The sequence below is a fragment of the Hyla sarda genome, chromosome 9, assembly GCF_029499605.1.
Source record: "Hyla sarda isolate aHylSar1 chromosome 9, aHylSar1.hap1, whole genome shotgun sequence".
NCBI classification, from domain to species: domain Eukaryota; kingdom Metazoa; phylum Chordata; class Amphibia; order Anura; family Hylidae; genus Hyla; species Hyla sarda.
In genome coordinates this window covers 190,847,673-190,868,507 of record NC_079197.1, presented here as the reverse complement: position 1 = coordinate 190,868,507, position 20,835 = coordinate 190,847,673, and the positions used below count along the sequence as shown (strand labels likewise).

The following is a 20,835-nucleotide window of genomic DNA, read 5'->3' as shown; positions in this document are numbered from 1 at the left end:
CCCCTTTGAAATAAGAGTGGACCTCAGTGTAATTCCGCATAAACCTCCTTAATCTGCGCCGCGGCCCCTGAGTACACGGGAACCGAATGAGCTGGAGCGCCACCACTCCACAATAAAAGTCTCTTCATATCTCATCATTTACAAGATTTCTGCTTGCTGTATCTGAATGGAAGCTTTCTAGTTTACAATTCACTGCAGAACTCACAGCTGAGGGGTTGTTACAGTCTCATTCAGTGAAATCTCTGTGAGAGGATGAGACTTTATCTAGAGCGCTGGATGTCTGGATTGTTGTCACAGATCTTCAGTGATGGATCCAACATCTAAACATAAAACAACCATTATCCAACCAATAAAGGCAATAAACCCATCCTAAAGGCACCATGCACTCTCGTACACTCTCGAACACTCTCATACATGCTTATACACTGTCATACATTCTCATACACTCTCGAACACTCTCATACACGCTTATACACTGTCATACATTCTCGTACACTCTCGAACACTCTCATACACGCTTATACACTGTCATACATTCTCGTACACTCTCGAACACTCTCATACACGCTTATACACTGTCATACATTCTCGAACACTCTCGAACACTGTCATACATTCTCATACACTCTCATACACTGTCTTACACTGTTGAACACTCTCATACACGCTTATACACTGTCATACATTCTCGAACACTCTCATACATTCTCATACACTCTCAATACACTGTCTTATACTGTTGAACGCTCTCATACATGCTTATACACTGTCATACACTCCCATATACTTGGATACACTCCCATACACTCTAGTACACTCTCGTACACTTTGATACACTCCCATACACTCTAGTACACTCCCATACACTCTCATATACTTTGGTACACTCCCATACACTCTTGTACACTCTCATACACTGTTAAATACACTTTCATACACTCTCGTACACTCTAGTATACTATCATACACTCCCATACACTCTCATACATACTAATACACTCTCATACACTTTGATACACTCCCATACACTCTTGTACACTGCCGTACACTTTGTTACACTCCCAGTCACTCTCGTAAACTCTCGTACATTTTAATACACTTCCATACACTCCGATACGATACACTCTCATACAATCTAATACACTCTGATGCACTCCTGAATACTGTCATACACTCTCATACACTCTCGTACACTCTAGTATACTATCATACACTCCCATACACTCTCATACATGTTAGTACACTCTCATACACTTTGATACGCTTCCATACACTCTTGTACACTCTCATACACTTCCATACACCCCCGTACTCTCTCGCAAACTCTCACACACTCTCACACACTGTTATATACACTGTCATACACTCCTGACACTTTTATACACTCTTGTACACTCTCGTACATTCTTGTATCTCATTGACAACCAAAGGATTCGGTCAGTTGAAATCCAACCATTGTCCTCAGTAATTGGAGAGTCCCGGGCCCGGCCACATTACACAGCTGAGTCAGCAGGTTCAGACAACTTTTTTCTAATGTGTATGAGATATTAAGCTAAGTTGAGACCCTCTGTCTAATCCATGGACCCCCAACACTCTAAAGGCCTGAAGGTTTAGGACCATTTTAACCCTAAACATTCCCTCTATACCTCCTGTCCCGGTGTTGTTCTCTGCTCTCACTCTCTGCCCTGGTGTTGTTCTCTGGTGTCACTCTCTGCCACGGAGTTTTCCTTTGGTGTCACTCTCTGCCCCAGTGTTGTTCTCTGGTGTCACTCTCTGCCCCGGTGTTTTCCTTTGGTGTCACTCTCTGCCTCGGTGTTGTTCTCTGCTCTCACTCTCTGCCCCGGTGTTGTTCTCTGCTCTCACTCTCTGCCCCGGTGTTGTTCTCTGGTGTCACTCTCTGCCCCGGTGTTTTCCTTTGGTGTGACTCTCTGCCCCGGTGTTTTCCTTTGGTGTCACTCTCTGCCCCGGTGTTGTTCTCTGGTGTGACTCTCTGCCCCGGTGTTTTCCTTTGGTGTCACTCTCTGCCCCGGTGTCTTCCTTTGGTGTCACTATCTGCCCCAGTGTTGTTCTCTGGTGTCACTCTCTGCCCCGGTGTTGTTCTCTGCTCTCACTCTCTGCCCCGGTGTTGTTCTCTGCTCTCACTCTCTGCCCCGGTGTTGTTCTCTGCTCTCACTCTCTGCCCCGATGTTGTTCTCTGCTCTCACTCTCTGCCCCGGTGTTGTTCTCTGGTGTCATTCTCTGCCCCACTGTTTTCCTCTGGTGTCACTGTCTTCCCTGGTGTTTTCCTTTGGTGTCACTCTCTGCCCCCAGTGTTGTTCTCTGGTATCACTCTCTGCCCTGGTGTTTTCCTCTGGTGTCACTCTCTGCCCCGGTGTTGTTCTCTGGTGTCACTCTCTGCCCCGGTGTTGTTCTCTGGTGTCACTCTATGCGCCGGTGTTTTCCTTTGGTGTCACTCTCTGCCCCGGTGACTTCCTTTGGTGTCACTCTCTGTCCCGGTGTTTTCCTTTGGTGTCACTCTTTGCCCCGGTGTTGTTCTCTGATGTCACTCTCTGCCCCAGTGTTGTTCTCTGGTTTCACTCTCTGCCCCGGTGTTGTTCTCTGCTCTCACTCTTTGCCCCGGTGTTGTTCTCTGCTCTCACTCTCTGCCCCGGTGTTGTTCTCTGCTCTCACTTTCTGCCCCGGTGTTGTTCTCTGCTCTCACTCTCTGCCCCGGTGTTGTTCTCTGCTCTCAATCTCTGCCCCGGTGTTGTTCTCTGCTCTCACTCTCTGCCCCGGTGTTGTCCTCTGGTGTCATTCTCTGCCCCGGTGTTTTCCTCTGGTGTCATTCTCTGCCCCGGTGTTGTTCTCTGGTGTCACTCTCTGCCCCGGTGTTTTCCTTTGGTGTCACTCTCTGCCCCGGTGTTTTCCTTTGGTGTCATTCTCTTCCCCGGTGTTTTCCTCTGGTGTCATTCTCTGCCCCGGTGTTGTTCTCTGGTGTCACTCTCTGCCCCAGTGTTTTCCTTTGGTGTCACTCTCTGCCCCGGTGTTTTCCTTTAGTGTCACTCTCTGCCCCGGTGTTGATCTCTGGTGTCACTCTGTGCCCCGGTGTTGTTCCCTGCTCTCACTCTCTGCCCCGGTGTTTTCCTTTGGTGTCACTCTCTGCCCTGGTGTTGTTCTCTGGTGTCACTCTCTGCCCCGGTGTTGTTCTCTGGTGTCACTCTCTGCCCCGGTGTTTTCCTTTGGTTTCACTCTCTGCCCCAGTGTTTTCCTTTGGTGTCACTCTCTGCCCCGGTGTTGTTCTCTGGTGTCACTCTCTGCCCCGGTGTTGTTCTCTGCTCTCACTCTCTGCCCCGGTGTTGTTCTCTGCTCTCACTCTCTGCCCCGGTGTTGATCTCTGGTGTCACTCTCTGCCCTGGTGTATTCCTCTGGTGTCACTCTCTGCCTCGGTGTTTTCCTCTGGTGTCACTCTCTGCCCCGGTGTTGTTCTCTGGGTATCTCTCTGCCCTGGTGTTTTCCTTCGGGGTCACTCTCTGCCCCCAGTGTTGTTCTCTGGTGTCACTCTCTGCCCCGGTGTTTTCCTTCGGTGTCACTCTCTGCCCCCAGTGTTGTTCTCTGGTGTCACTCTCTGCCCCAATGTTGTTCTCTGGTGTCACTCTCTGCCCCGGTGTTTTCCTTTGGTGTCACTCTCTGCCCCGGTGTCTTCCTTTGGTGTCACTCTCTGTCCCAGTGTCTTCCTTTGGTGTCAATCTCTGTCCCAGTGTTGTTCTCTGATGTCACTCTCTGCCCCGGTGTTGTTCTCTGATGTCACTCTCTGCCCCGGTGTTGTTCTCTGGTGTCACTCTCTGCCCCGATGTTGTTCTCTGGTGTCACTCTCTGCTCCGGTGTTGTTCTCTTGCGTCACTCTCTGCCCTGGTGTTGTTCTCTTGTGTCAATCTCTGCCCTGGTGTTGTTCTCTGGTGTCACTCTCTGCCCCGGTGTTGTCCTCTTGTGTCATTCTCTGCCCCGGTGTTTTCCTCTGGTGTCATTCTCTGTCCCGGTGTTGTTCTCTGATGTCACTCTGTTCCAGCTGATAAGCAATAAAATGGAATAGTGAGTGGCGGTGGCCATTATCCTCCGGTGCAGCTGAAGGTTTTATTATGGCGTCACATTAATCCTCTGTCTCCTTATTTATGTGCCCGTGTGTTGCCGTTCCTTCCGATCCCATCCGCCTGGTCCCCCCTTAAGTCACCAACAGGCTGGAGATCAGTGATTCTGTGAAGACTCCGCTGCAGATGGAGATGAAGCAGAGTGTGAATTGTGACGTAAAGTCAATGGCGCAGGGATAATAAACAAGTGCAGTGTCTGTTTGGCAGTGCGCAGCGCCGGCTCTGCTGTGCTGTGTGCCTGTTGATGCTGTTCACACACAGGAGGCTGACATCGGACACCCTGAGGCTCCTGTACCATGCACCACACGGGCGTTCAGATGTAGCAGTCCTCACTTTGCCAGCATGCTGGGGCTGGGTGTGGTAGTTTTGCATCAGCTGAAGAGTCACAGAGCGCTACTCGATGATACAGCTCCCTATGCTGGGAACAATAACCAAATTGCAAACTCAGATCTTATACGATACGGATGAAGCATAGCTTAATGTCCATTCTCACACTGCAAGATCACAACGTAAAATCTGTGGTTTTACCTAGGACTGCAGGTAAATCTACTTCATCATATGTGCACAAGGTAACAGTGCAATGTCAAAGTCAGCTTTACTACATCTATACCCACCAAGCTTAATGCCTTGTCTACATTCACTGGAAGAACTCTAGATGCTTTTCCAGAAACTTCATGTGATTGATGAGGAACAGAGGAGCCGCCATGATAATAGAGTATTAGAAAAGAGGCGGCGCTAAGGGTGAGACCCCAATAATGGCTTCCAGTAGGTCCCCCATCTTATGCCCTTCTGAGCCTCCCCCTCTATTCCCTTGAGTCTCCTCAATCTATCTCCCAAGTCCCCCCACCAATCCCTCCTTGAGTCTCCCTCATCTACCCCCCCGAGTCCTCACGATTCTCCCTTATTTGTCCCCCCATCTGTCCCCATCTATGCCCGAGTCCCCCATATATTCCCTCTGAGTCCCCAATCTATTTCCCTCTTAGTTCCTATATTTATCCCCCCTGAGCCCCCATCTATGCCTCTGAGTCCCCCCATATACCCCTCCCCCTGATTCCAACCATATTTCCTCCCCCTGAGCCCCCATATATCCCCCCTGAGTCCCCCCCATATATCCCCCCTGAGTCCCCCCATCTATCCCCCCTGAGTCCCCCCATATATCCTCCCCCTGAGTCCCTCCATATATCCTCCCCCTGTGTCCCATATATATCCCCCCCCCTAAGTCCCCCATATATCCTCCCCCTGAGTCCCCCATTAATCCTCCCCCTGACCCCCCATATATCCTCCCCCTTAGTCCCCCATCAATCCTCCCCCTGACCCCCCATATATCCTCCCCCTGACCCCCCATATATCCTCCCCCTGAGTCCCCCATATATCCTCCCCCTGAGCCCCCCATATATCCTCCCCCTGAGCCCCCATCTATCCTCCCCCTGAGTCCCCCATGTATCCTCCCCCTGAGTCCCTCCATATATCCTCCCCCTGAGTCCCCCATATATCCTCCCCCTGAGTCCCCCATATATCCCCCCCTGAGTCCCCTCATATATCCCCCCTGAGTCCCCCATCTATCCCCCCCTGAGTCCCTCCAAATATCCCCCCTGAGTCCCCAATATATCCTCCCCCTGAGCCCCCATCTATCCCCCCTGAGTCCCCCATATATCCTCCCCCTGTGTCCCCCCATATATCCTCCCCCTGAGTCCCCCCATATATCCTCTCCCTGAGTCCCCCATATATCCTCCCCCTGAGTCCCCCATATATCCCCCCCTGAGTCCCCTCATATATCCCCCCTGAGTCCCCCATCTATCCCCCCCGAGTCCCTCCATATATCCCCCCTGAGTCCCCAATATATCCTCCCCCTGAGCCCCCATCTATCCCCCCTGAGTCCCCCATATATCCTCCCCCTGAGTCCCCCCATATATCCTCCCCCGGAGCCCCCATCTATCCTCCCCCTGAGTCCCCCCATATATCCTCCCCCTTAGCCTCTCCATCTATCCCCCCCTTAGTCCCCAATATATTCTCCCCCTGAGTCCACCCATCTATCCCCCTGAGTCCCCCCATCTATCCCCCTCATCATTTATAAATAACATTGTTCTGTTTGTAACAGATAAATACTATTGATAGTTTCCTCCGCTGTTGTCTCTGTTTTCAGCCGCTCGCCATTGCTTGTTGCTGTGATGATTGTCGTCCTGTACATATAACGCATGTTCACCTCCATCCTGACTGCGCGTTTTAGTAACGGTGTAATACGGCATGAGATTGCGGTGAAATGTATCGTTCATGTTGATAATTTCATGTTGAGTGAAATAACTACAAGAATTAACTATGAGCTGAGGCGGCGTTCACACTCTGTGTCCGTTTTTGCGATCTGATTATATCAGTGTAAATAGTTATGCGCCATTTTTCAGATGCCATTTAATCGTTGCCATCTAGATTTTGTATGAATATTTCTTAGATTGAGTTGTTGGCGTCATCATTATCGGAAGTATATTTACACTTGGCCGATATCATTGAACGCAGAAATTTTAGTGTGTGAACGGCGCCTCACTCTACAACGTGTCTGTCTGCCGAAACGAGCTACTAACTCTGCTGTTTTCTCTCTCTAATCCCTCTCTCCGCTGACCCTGCATGCAGATAACTGGGAGTAAAGCCGCGGTGAGTACCCACCATCTACTCTATTCATCCATGTTATTAATGTTACTCTATGGAACTGTGATCCGGTCTGGGATGGTCCGATCTGGGATGATCTGGTCCGGTCTGGGATGGTCTGGTCCGGTCTGGGATTGTCCGGTCTGGGATGGTCCGGTCTGGGATGGTCCGGTCTGGGATGGTCCGGTCTGGGATGGTCTGGTCCGGTCTGGGATGGTCTGATCCGGTCTGGGATTGTCCGGTCTGGGATGGTCCGGTCTGGGATGGTATGCTCTGGGATGGTCCAGTCTGGGATGGTCTGGTCTGAGGTGGTCCGGTCTGGGATAGGAATATCCGGTTTTGGGTGTCCAGTACGATACTGTCTGATTTGGTATGGTCCAAGCTGGGATGATCCAGTCCTGGATAAATAATGATTTGGTCTTGGTGTCCAGTTTGGGACGGTTTACTCCCCATTTACATGGGGCTAAACACTAAACCTGAAGTAAAGTTGTAAATAAAGCTCTAAAGGTTTCAATTCCTCAAAATACTCGTTATAGCTTTTTGTTTACTTTACAAAAATGGGTCACCTATATAATATAAGGTCAACGGGGTCAACCCTGACTGATGGGGTCACCTGCAGTCTGTACATAAGGGGGAGGAGCTGCTCATTGTGATCAGTGTGTGGGATCACCTACTGTCCGGAGGGGGTATTGCAGCCTCTTCCCTACTGTATGGGACTAATGAGAATGATACATTGTTCCCGCAGATCTGCTGTGACTTGTTGTCCATCGTGGAGCTCAGGTTTTTTTTAGTATCTGTGCTGGATGAGCTTTAGATGTCGCCTTCTTTGTGTTTCTCTTGTGTTTTTCTTTAGAGACAAATACCGTATGTAAATGTGCATATATAATATTGCTATACAGGACCCTTATAATACCGCCATACAGCACATCCATAATATTACCATACAGTGCCTTTATAATACTGCCATACAGCACATATATAATATTACCATACAGAGCCTTTATAATACTGCCATACAGCACATATATAATATTACCATACAGCACATAGATAATATTGTCATACAGTGTCTTTATAATACCGCCATACAGCACATACATAATATTGCCATACAGCACATACATAATATTGCCATACAGTGCCTTTATAATACTGCCATACAGCACATATATAATATTGCCATACAGTGCCTTTATAATACCGCCATACAGCACATCCATAATATTACCATACAGTGCCTTTATAATACTGCCATACAACACATATATAATATTGTCATACAGAGCCTTTATAATACTGCCATACAGCACATACATAATATTACCATACAGCACATACATAATATTGTCATACAGTGCCTTTATAATACTGCCATACAGCACATATATAATATTACCATACAGAGCCTTTATAATACTGCCATACAGCACATATATATTACTACCATACAGGGCCCTTATAATACCGCCGTACAGTGCATATATAATATTGCTATACAGGACCCTTATAATACCGCCATACAGCACATCCATAATATTACCATACAGTGCCTTTATAATACTGCCATACAGCACATATATAATATTACCATACAGAGCCTTTATAATACTGCCATACAGCACATATATAATATTACCATACAGGGCCCTTATAATACCGCCGTACAGTGCATATATAATATTGCTATACAGGACCCTTATAATACCGCCATACAGCACATCCATAATATTACCATACAGTGCCTTTATAATACTGCCATACAGCACATATATATTACCATACAGTGACTTTATAATACTGCCATACAGCACATATATAATATTACCATACAGAGCCTTTATAATACTGCCATACAGCACATATATAATATTACCATACAGAACATATATAATATTGCCATACAGTGCCTTTATAATACCGCCGTACAGTGCATAGATAATATTACAATACAGGGCCCTTATAATACCGCCATGCAGTGGATATATAATATTGCCATACAGTGCCTTTATAATATTACCATACAGCACATACATAATACTGCCATACAGCACATATATAATATTGCCATACAGAGCCTTTATAATACTGTCATATAGCACATATATAATATTGCCATACAGAGCCTTTATAATACTGCCATACAACACATATATATTATTGCCATACAGACCCTTTATAATACTGCCATACAGCACATACAAAATATTACCATACAGAGCCTTTATAATACTGTCATACAGCACATATATAATATTACCATACAGAGCCTTTATAATACTGTCATACAGCACATACATAATATTACCATACAGAGCCTTTATAATACTGTCATACAGCATATACATTATATTACCATACAGAGCCTTTATAATACTGTCATACAGCACATATATAATATTACCATACAGATCCTTTATAATACTGTCATACAGCACATATATAATATTACCATACAGTACCTTTATAATACCGCCATACAGCACATATATAATATTGCCATACAGTGCCTTTATAATACTGTCATACAGCACATATATAATATTACCATACAGTGCCTTTATAATACCGCCATACAGCACATACATAATATTACCATACAGAGCCTTTATAATACTGTTATACAGCATATACATGATATTACCATACAGTGCCTTTATAATACTGTCATACAGCACATATATAATATTACCATACAGAGCCTTTATAATACTGCCATACAGCACATATATAATATTGCCATACAGACCCTTTATAATACTGTCATACAGCACATATATAATATTACCATACTGAGCCTTTATAATACTGCCATACAGCACATATATAATATTGCCATACAGAGCCTTTATAATACTGCCATACAGCACATATATAATATTACCATACAGTGCCTTTATAATACTGTCATACAGCACATATATAATATTACCATACAGACCCTTTATAATACTGCCATACAGCACATATACAATATTACCATACAGACCCTTTATAATACTGCCATACAGCACATACAAAATATTACCATACAGTGCTTTTATAATACTGTCATACAGCACATATATAATATTGCCATACAGACCCTTTATAATACTGTCATACAGCACATATATAATATTACCATACAGCACATATATAATATTGCCATACAGTGCCTTTATAATACTGTCATACAGCACTTATATAATATTACCATACAGTGCCTTTATAATATTACCATACAGCACATACATAATATTACCATACAACACATACATAATATTACCATACCGTGCCTTTATAATATTACCATACAGCACATACATAATATTACCATACAGTGCCTTTATAATACTGCCATACAGCACATATATAATATTACCATACAACACATACATAATATTACCATACAGTGCCTTTATAATACTGCCATACAGTGCATATATAATATTACCATACAGTGCCTTTATAATATTACCATACAGCACATACATAATATTACCATACAACACATACATAATATTACCATACAGTGCCTTTATAATACTGCCATACAGGACATAAATAATATTACCATACAGTGCCTTTATAATACCGCCATACAGTGCATCTATAATATTACCATACAGTGCCTTTATAATATTACCATACAGCACATACATAATATTACCATACAGTGCCTTTAAAATACTGCCATACAGCACATATATAATATTACCATACAACACATACATGATTTTACCATACAGTGCCTTTATAATACTGCCATACAGTGCATATATAATATTACCATACAGTGCCTTTATAATATTACCATACAGCACATACATAATATTACCATACAACACATACATAATATTACCATACAACACATACATAATATTACCATACAGTGCCTTAATAATACTGCCATACTGCACATACATAATATTACCATACAGAGCATTTATAATAACGATGTACAGTGCATATATAATATTACCATACAGGGCCCTTATAATACCGTCATACAGCACATATATAATATTACCATACAGGGCCCTTATAATACTGTCATACAGCACATACATAATATTACCATACAGAGCCTTCATAACATTGCAATACAGCACATACATAATATTGCCATACAGTGCCTTTATAATACCGCCATACAGCACATACATAATATTATCATACAGAGCAGTTATAATACCGATGTACAGTGCATATATAATATTACCATACAGGGCCCTTATAATACCGCCATACGGCACATATATAATATTACCATACAGGGCCCTTATAATACTGTCATACAGCACATACATAATATTACCATACCGAGCCTTCATAACATTGCAATACAGCACATACATAATATTGCCATACAGTGCCTTTATAATACCGCCATACAGCACATACATAATATTGCCATACAGTGCCTTTATAATACCGCCAATACAGCACATATATAATATTGCCATACAGAGCCTGTATAATATTGCCATACAGTGCATATATAATATTGCCATACAGAGCCTGTATAATATTGCCATACAGTGCATATATAATATTGCCATACAGTGCATATATAATATTGCCATACAGTGCATATATAATATTGCCATACAGTGCATATATAATATTGCCATACAGAGCCTGTATAATATTGCCATACAGAGCCTGTATAATATTGCCATGCAGTGCATATATAATATTGCCATACAGTGCATATATAATATTGCCACACAGCACATATATAATATTGCCATACAGTGCATATATAATATTGCCATACAGAGCCTGTATAATATTGCCATACAGAGCCTGTATAATATTGCCATACAGAGCCTGTATAATATTGCCATACAGTGCATATATAATATTGCCATACAGTGCATATATAATATTGCCATACAGTGCATATATAATATTGCCATACAGTGCATATATAATATTGCCATACAGTGCATATATAATATTGCCATACAGAGCCTGTATAATATTGCCATACAGAGCCTGTATAATATTGCCATACAGTGCATATATAATATTGCCATACAGTGCATATATAATATTGCCATACAGCACATATATAATATTGCCATACAGTGCATATATAATATTGCCATACAGAGCCTGTATAATATTGCCATACAGAGCCTGTATAATATTGCCATACAGAGCCTATATAATATTGCCATACAGAGCCTGTATAATATTGCCATACAGAGCCTGTATAATATTGCCATACAGTGCATATATAATATTGCCATACAGAGCCTGTATAATATTGCCATACAGAGCCTATATAATATTGCCATACAGTGCATATATAATATTGCCATACAGTGCATATATAATATTTCCATACAGAGCCTGTATAATATTGCCATACAGTGCATATATAATATTGCCATACAGAGCCTGTATAATATTGCCATACAGTGCATTTATAATATTGCCATACAGAGCCTGTTTAATATTTCCATACAGTGCATATATAATATTGCCATACAGAGCCTGTATAATATTGACATACAGAGCCTATATAATACTGCCATACAGTGCATATATAATATTGCCATACAGTGCATATATAATATTGCCATACAGAGCCTGTATAATATTGCCATACAGTGCATTTATAATATTGCCATACAGAGCCTGTATAATATTGCCATACAGTGCATATATAATATTGCCATACAGCACATATATAATATTGCCATACAGTGCATATATAATATTGCCATACAGTGCATATATAATATTGCCATACAGAGCCTGTATAATATTGCCATACAGAGCCTATATAATATTGCCATACAGTGAATATGTAATATTGCCATACAGTGCATATATAATATTGCCATACAGAGCCTGTATAATATTGCCATACAGAGCCTGTATAATATTGCCATACAGTGCATATATAATATTGCCATACAGAGCCTGTATAATATTGCCATACAGTGCATTTATAATATTGCCATACAGAGCCTGTATAATATTGCCATACAGTGCATATATAATATTGCCATACAGAGCCTGTATAATATTGCCATACAGAGCCTATATAATATTGCCATACAGTGTATATATATTACACAGCCATACAGCACATACATGAAACTACCATAGAGGGTTTAAATAATAGTGGTATACAGTACTAAATAATAGACCCATACAGCACCCACCTAATACCGCCATATGGCATCCACCTAATATTGCCATACAGCACCCACCTAATACCGCCATATGGCATCCACCTAATATTGCCATACAGCACCCACCTAATACCGCCATATGGCATCCACCTAATATTGCCATACAGCACCCACCTAATACCGCCATATGGCCTCCACCTAATATTGCCATACAGCACCCACCTAATACCGCCATATGGCCTCCACCTAATATTGCCATACAGCACCCACCTAATACCACCAAATGGCATCCACCTAATATTGCCATACAACACCCACCTAATACCGCCATATGGCATCCACCTAATATTGCCATATAGGACCCACCTAATACCGCCATATGGCCTCCACCTAATATTGCCATACAGCACCCACCTAATACCGCCATATGGCATCCACCTAATATTGCCATACAGCACCCACCTAATACCGCCATATGGCATCCACCTAATATTGCCATACAGCACCCACCTAATACCGCCATATGGCATCCACCTAATATTGCCATACAGCACCCACCTAATACCACCAAATGGCATCCACCTAATATTGCCATACAGCACCCACCTAATACCGCCATATGGCATCCACCTAATATTGCCATACAGCACCCACCTAATACCACCAAATGGCATCCACCTAATATTGCCATACAGCACCCACCTAATACCGCTATATGGCATCCACCTAATATTGCCATACAGCACCCACCTAATACCACCAAATGGCATCCACCTAATATTGCCATACAGCACCCACCTAATACCGCTATATGGCATCCACCTAATATTGCCATACAGCACCCACACAATACGGAGGACATTAGAGAAGAGCATTGTGTTCCTGTCAGTTACCTCTATCAGCCAATCAGTATCCTGGTGTCCTAACAATGACTGACAGGCTGCCCCGCCCTTATGACCCTGACCCTTCAAAAACCTGTAGAACTATTCTCCCAAGATGGACAAGATAGAGATGTGGCCCATTCTGCTGTCCAAGGGCCCCAAGGGTCCGCTGATTCCCATGTCCATATCAATAGGAGAAGCAGTAGTATATGGTGCTGTAACGATATGGGGCCACTCTGTCCTGTACCAGGAGGCAGTGCTATAGTTTGGGCCCTGCTGCAGTATCGTTATTGGGGCCCATGAGGCCATTCCTCCGGAACACGTGGTATTGAGTCCCAGGGGGTCAGAACCATAAACAAGGCCATCTCTGAGCTATTACTGGGGAATCACCCGGGGCCACACACTCTCCTGGTGCAGGGGCCACACACTGTCCTGGTGCATAGGGGCCACACACTGTCCTGGTGCATAGGGGCCACACACTGTCCTGGTGCATAGGGGCCACACACTGTCCTGGTGCATAGGGGCCACACACTGTCCTGGTGCATAGGGGCCACAAACTGTCCTGGTGCACAGGGGCCACACACTGTCCTTGTGCAGGAGCCACACACTATCCGTACACAGGGGCCACACACTATCCGTACACAGGGGCCACACACTGTCCTGGCTCAGGGGCCACACACTGTCCTTGTGCAGGGGCCACACACTGTCCTGGCTCAGGGGCCACACACTGTCCTGGCTCAGGGGCCACACACTGTCCTGGTGCACAGGGGCCACACACTGTCCTGGTGCACAGGGGCCACACACTATCCGTACACAGGGGCCACACACTGTCCTTGTGCAGGGGCCACACACTATCCATACACAGGGGCCACACACCATCCGTACACAGGGGCCACACACTGTCCTGGCGCAGGGGCCACACACTGTCCTGGTGCACAGGGGCCACACACTGTCCTGGTGCACAGGGGCCACACACTGTCCTGGTGCACAGGGGCCACACACTATCCGTACACAGGGGCCACACACCATCCGTACACAGGGGCCACACACTGTCCTGGCGCAGGGGCCACACACTGTCCTTGTGCAGGGACCACACACTGTCCTGGTGCAGGGGCCACACACTGTCCTTGTGCAGGGGCCACACTCTGTCCTGGCTCAGGGGCCACACACTGTCCTTGTGCAGGGGCCACACACTGTCCTTGTGCAGGGGCCACACACTATCCGTACACAGGGGCCACACACTATCCGTACACAGGGGCCACACACTGTCCTTGTGCAGGGGCGACACACTATCTGTACACAGGGGCCACACACTATCCGTACACAGGGGCCACACACTGTCCTGGCTCAGGGGCCACACATTGTCCTTGTGTAGGGGCCACACACTGTCCTGGCTCAGGGCCCTCCGCTACCTTTGCATTAGTCTTGGTCTCTCCCTCCCTACAGTAGTCAGTGCAGCAGAGTCGTCTATACCACTGACCACCATCAGGGGGAGACAGACTCTGTTCTATGCCAGTCACATTATCCTCTCTGTAGGTTCCTTTTATTTGAGATATTTTTTTATTTTCATCCTTTTCATATAATTTACATATTTATAGATTTGTTAATGACATTTTATGAATCAATGTATAAATCCAAGACATTCACTATGGAACTGTAACAGATCTGTACATGACCTATAAAACAGAAGGGGGGCCATCCCTCCCAGTGCGGGGGCCCATCACTCCCAGGGTGGGGGCCCATCACTCCCAGGGCGGGGGCCCATCACTCCCAGGGCGGGGGCCCATTACTCCCAGGGCGGGGGCCCATCACTCCCAGGGCCGAGGCCCATCACTCCCAGGGCGGGGGCCCATTACTCCCAGAGCGGGGGCCCATCACTCCCAGGGCGGGGGCCCATCACTCCCAGGGCCGAGGCCCATCACTCCCAGGGCGGGGGCCCATTACTCCCAGGGCGGGGGCCCATCACTCCCAGTGCGGGGGCCCATAACTCCCAGTGCGGGTGCCCATTACTCCTAGTGCGGGTGCCCATTACTCCTAGTGCGGGTGCCCATTACTCCTAGTGCGGGTGCCAATTACTCCCTGTGGGGCGGCCCATCCCTCCCAGTGCGGGTGCCCATTACTCCTAGTGTGGGTGCCAATTACTCCCTGTGGGGGGGCCCATTACTCCCATTGTGGGGGCCCATCCCTCCCAGTGTGAGTGCCCATTACTCATAGTGCGGGTGCCCATTACTCCCTGTGGGGGGGGGGGGGGGGGTTATTACTCCTAGTGCGGGGGTCCATCCCTCCTAGTGCGGGGGTCCATCCCTCCCAGTGCGAGTGCCCATTACTCCAAGTTCGGGGGCCCATCACTCCCAGTGCGGGGGTCCATTACTCCTAGTGCGGGGGCCCATTACTCCTAGTGCGGGGGCCCATTACTCCTAGTGCGGGGGCCCATTACTTCCAGTGCGGTGGCCCATTACTCCTAGTGTAGGGGCCCATTACTCCTAGTGCGGGGGTCCATTACTCCTAGTGCGTGGGTCCATTACTCCTAGTGGGGGGGCCCATTACTTCCAATGCGGGAGCCCATTACTCCTAGTGCGGGGGACCATTACTCCTAGTGCGGGGGCCCATTACTCCTAGTGCGGGGGCCCATTACTCCTAGTGCGGGGGCCCATTACTCCTAGTGCGGGGACCCATCACTCCTAGTGGGGGGGGGCCCATTACTTCCAGTGCGGTGAGCCCATTACTCCTAGTGCGGGGGCCCATTACTCCTAGTGCGGGGGCCCATTACTCCTAGTGTGGGGGCCCATCACTCCTAGTGCGGGGGCCCATTACTTCCAGTGCGGGGGTCCATTACTCCTAGTGCGGGGGTCCATTACTCCTAGTGGGGGGGCCCATTACTCCTAGTGCGGGGGCCCATCACTCCTAGTGCGGGGGCCCATTACTTCCAGTGCGGGGGTCCATCACTCCCATTACGCCCATCATGTCCTGACAATAAAAGTCTGTAGTGTTCTATCAGCCGCAGAGCCACAGGTTGGGTGACCCTAATTAATACCTCAAAGCTCCTCAGGATGGCGCCGGTCAATACTGGAATGTTTAGTGCATATAGGGAGAAGATGTATTATCAGTGTTCAGAACAATTCCTTAACCCCCTCATCACCTTCAGCAATAAATGTATAAAATATATAAAAACTGAAGTATAAATCTATTCAGCACAGGTATAAGTATAATATATACAGTATATATATGAGATGTTATAGCTCCGGGGACAACAGACAACAAACATCTCTATATACAGTCACAACAAGGGGCCATCATAATAACCGGGAGTTCATATGGTTTCAGACCATAACAATATTTTTGTGATATTTTGGGATAATTTTGGGATATGATGATACCGTAAATGATCAAAAATAAAAAAAATCTAATAAAAAAAAAATACAAAATGAAAAAAGTGATGGAACATCAAAAAGGATCACAAAGTCCATGATCATAAAAAGCCTCAAAAAATGCATCACAGAAAGAATGAGCAAAAATACAGAAAGAAATAAAAAAAACCAACATAATCAAAAAGAAAAACACCTCACGGCAGGAATGTTGTTCCCAGCAATTATTTCATCCAGAAATGTAAACTATCAAAATAAAGAAAAGAAACATAAAACATCGCCTCAATGTGATAGATGTTTAGTCAGAACTTCGGCAAGTACCAAGGATCCTCTGCAGACCCCTGGTTTGGTCCGCAGGGTTAAATTAGTCACATGGTAGTGAGAGGGGTCAAATACATAAACTATCAAGAAAATGTCCTGTGGTGTCCTGGAGCGGGGTCGCCTTTTACTACCATGGCCACTGTTCGGGAAGCTGTTGTCTCGGTCCCTGTCTCAGTCCCATTTAGATGGGAAGTTTAGTCGGAACTTAAAGGGGTACTCAGCCACTAGACATCTTATCCCCTCTCCAAAGGATAGGGAATAAGATGTCTGATCGCGGGGGTCCCGCTGCTGGGGACCCCCACAATCTCGGCTGCGGCACCCCAGACATCTGATGCACGGAGCGAACTTTGCTCTGTGCCGGATCACTGGAGATGTGGGGCGGATGCTCGTGACTTCATGGTCATGTCTTGATTGTGACATCATGGCCACGCCCTCAATGCAAGTCTATGGACTCGCATTGAGGGGGTGTGGTCGTGACGTTACGAGCCTCCGCCCCACATTGCCAGTGCCGGCAGAAAAACACACCCGCAAGACAACACGTCCACAGAAACAGACCTGAGACCGAACCAGGGACCCCCGAGACAACGGTCACCCCAACAGTGTTTATGCCTGGACACATGTCCACCCTTCAACCATTTAACAGGATTCTTGCTGCACCCCAGTGCCCAGGGACAGAGGAGGGACCTAAAGCACATGTTAGTCTAGTCCTGGCCCCTGGTCAGGGAACATCACCCAGTAGCAGCTCTTACACCTTCAGTGGTTTCCTCCAACTACAATATTCCAGGTCCAGACAACAAGATGCAGCCTTTCTGGTGTGTCCCACTACAGGAGTACCACCAACATAAGTGAATGCTTTAGGGACAAGAACAAATCTAACAGGCCCTCTAGCAAAGTAAGGACTAGGTCCAGGTATTCTCTGGGCCAGCCTGTCCAAAGTGCAGTTGGGGTTCCGGGCATGCTGTGAATTGTACTTATGCAACTGCTGTAAGAGCTCGAAATGTTCCCAGCAGGACAGAATTATCCATCCACAATAACATATCCTAGAAGTGTCTGTGTGAACAGAGCCCTAGAGCGACAGCCCATCAGTAATGGCGCCAGTAACAGAGTCACAATGTAACAGCTAACGTGTGACCTGATAATTCTTCCTCCGCCATAACAACGAAAGACGGAATAACAAAAAGTGCAAAGATGTCACATTGTCAGCATAATGATGGCACAAAGTAGACAATTCCTTCCACACCGCGAGCGGCCGCGCCAAACTTCACAGCACAGTTATCAGACGTTACATCTACACGGGAATTTGTGTTATTTCATGTATAGAAAGTTTTTGTATTAGATTATTTCATACGTGAAAGGGAAGGTTATCATATTGAGCACCCCAGTATAATTACCCCAGTATAATCCCCCCATTATAATTTCCCCCAGCATAATTACCCCAAGTATAAATACCCCAGCATAATTATCACAGTATAATTACCCCAGTATAATTATCCCAGCATAATTACCACCAGTATAACTACCCCCAGTATAATTACCCCAGTATAATCCCCCCATTATAATTTCCCCCAGCATAATTACCCCAAGTATAAATACCCCAGCATAATTACCACCAGTATAACTACCCCCAGTATAACTACCCCAAATATAATTACCACTAGTATAACTACCCCCAATATAATTACCACCAGTATAACTACCCCCAATATAATTACCCCCAGTATAACTACCCCCAGTATAAATACCCCCTGCATAATTACCCCCAGTATAATTACCACCAGTATAACTACCCCCAGTATATTTACCACCAGTATAACTACCTCCAGTATAATTACCACCAGTATAACTACCCCCAGTATAAATACCCCCTGCATAATTACCCCCAGTATAATTACCACCAGTATAACTACCCCCAGTATAATTACCACCAGTATAACTACCTCCAGTATAATTACCACCAGTATAACTACCCCCAGTATAATTACCACCAGTATAACTATCCCCAGTATAATTACCACCAGTATAACTACCTCCAGTATAATTACCACCAGTATAACTACCCCCAGTATAATTACCACCAGTATAACTACCTCCAGTATAATTACCACCAGTATAACTACCCCCAGTATAATTACCACCAGTATAACTACCCCCAGTATAATTACCCCAGTATAACTACCCCCAGTATAATTACCACCAGTATAACTACCTCCAGTATAATTACCCCCGGTATAATTACCCCCGGTATAATTACCCCCTGTATAATGACCCCCAGTATAATTACCCCCTGTATAATGACCCGCAGTATAATTACCCCCTGTATAATTACCCCAGCAGCACAGAGTATTTTTCATGTTGAATCTTTATAAGAAAACATAATTCTGTGATTCGGTCAGTTTGCAGGTTTTGTGCTGACGATTCGCGTTATTATCGGTTACATTTTACAAATATTAAGAAGGTGAAATATAGGACGTCTGATACGTGGTGCCAAAACGAATATAAATTCCAATTGGGGGAATAAGCGATAATGCGGAGCAGCGGAATTAGCTGCCAGTTCGGAGAACGCCGCCGATCACAAAAGACTCGTCAGGTTAAATAGGAGATATGAGGCTGAAATATCCGCAGACGTCTCCATTACAATTTCCATATTTTAAGGAGAACAGATACAATTACCTTCTTTGTGCTTTCTTATCGCTCGGCGTTCTTCATTCTTCCAGGTTATAGGTTTTTACTCAAGTAAATTCAGGTTCTTAATGTGAATGATGCAGATGGTGGCGTCGGTTATACGGAGTTCCCCTTTATAACCGGGGTCTATGGGGTTAAGTTGATGCAGCAGATCATTGGCTGCAGGACACACTATGTTGTGTCTATATACATAAAGGACTAAACCATTGTCACCAGGACCATCTTTAAAGGGGTGGAAAACATTTTATTTATTTTGGGAGCTGGAAAGTTAAACAGATTTGTAAATTACTTCTATTAAAAATTCTTTACCCTTCCAGTACTTTTTAGCAGCTGTATGCTACAGAGGAAATTCTTTTTTTTTCTTTTCTTTTTTTTTCTTGTCCACAGTGCTCTCTGCTGACACCTGATGCCCGTATCAGGAACTGTCCAGCAGGAAAAAATCCCCATAGCAAACCTATGCTGCTCTGGACAGTTCCTGATATGGACAGAGGTGTCAGCAGAGAGCACTGTGGACAAGACAAAAAAGAAACTCAAAAAGCAAATCATTTCCTTTGTAGCATACAGCAGCTAATAAGTACTGGAAGGATTAAGATTTTTAAATAAAAGTCATTTACAAATCTGTTTAACTTTCTGGCTCCAGTTGATTTAAAAAAAAATGTTTTCCACCAGAGTACCCCTTTAATTTTGATTG

At 45.2% G+C, this 20,835-nt stretch overlaps 1 protein-coding gene across 1 annotated transcript in view; it reads left to right on the top strand.

The window, feature by feature from the left end:
• DIAPH2 (diaphanous related formin 2) overlaps nt 1-20,835 on the top strand; it is a gene marked incomplete in the record, with an annotated part of 1,463,478 nt that overhangs the window by 131,415 nt on the left and 1,311,228 nt on the right. The window contains 1 exon segment of the mRNA XM_056540556.1: nt 6,750-6,770. Within this exon segment, the coding sequence (XP_056396531.1) occupies nt 6,750-6,770 (21 nt within the window).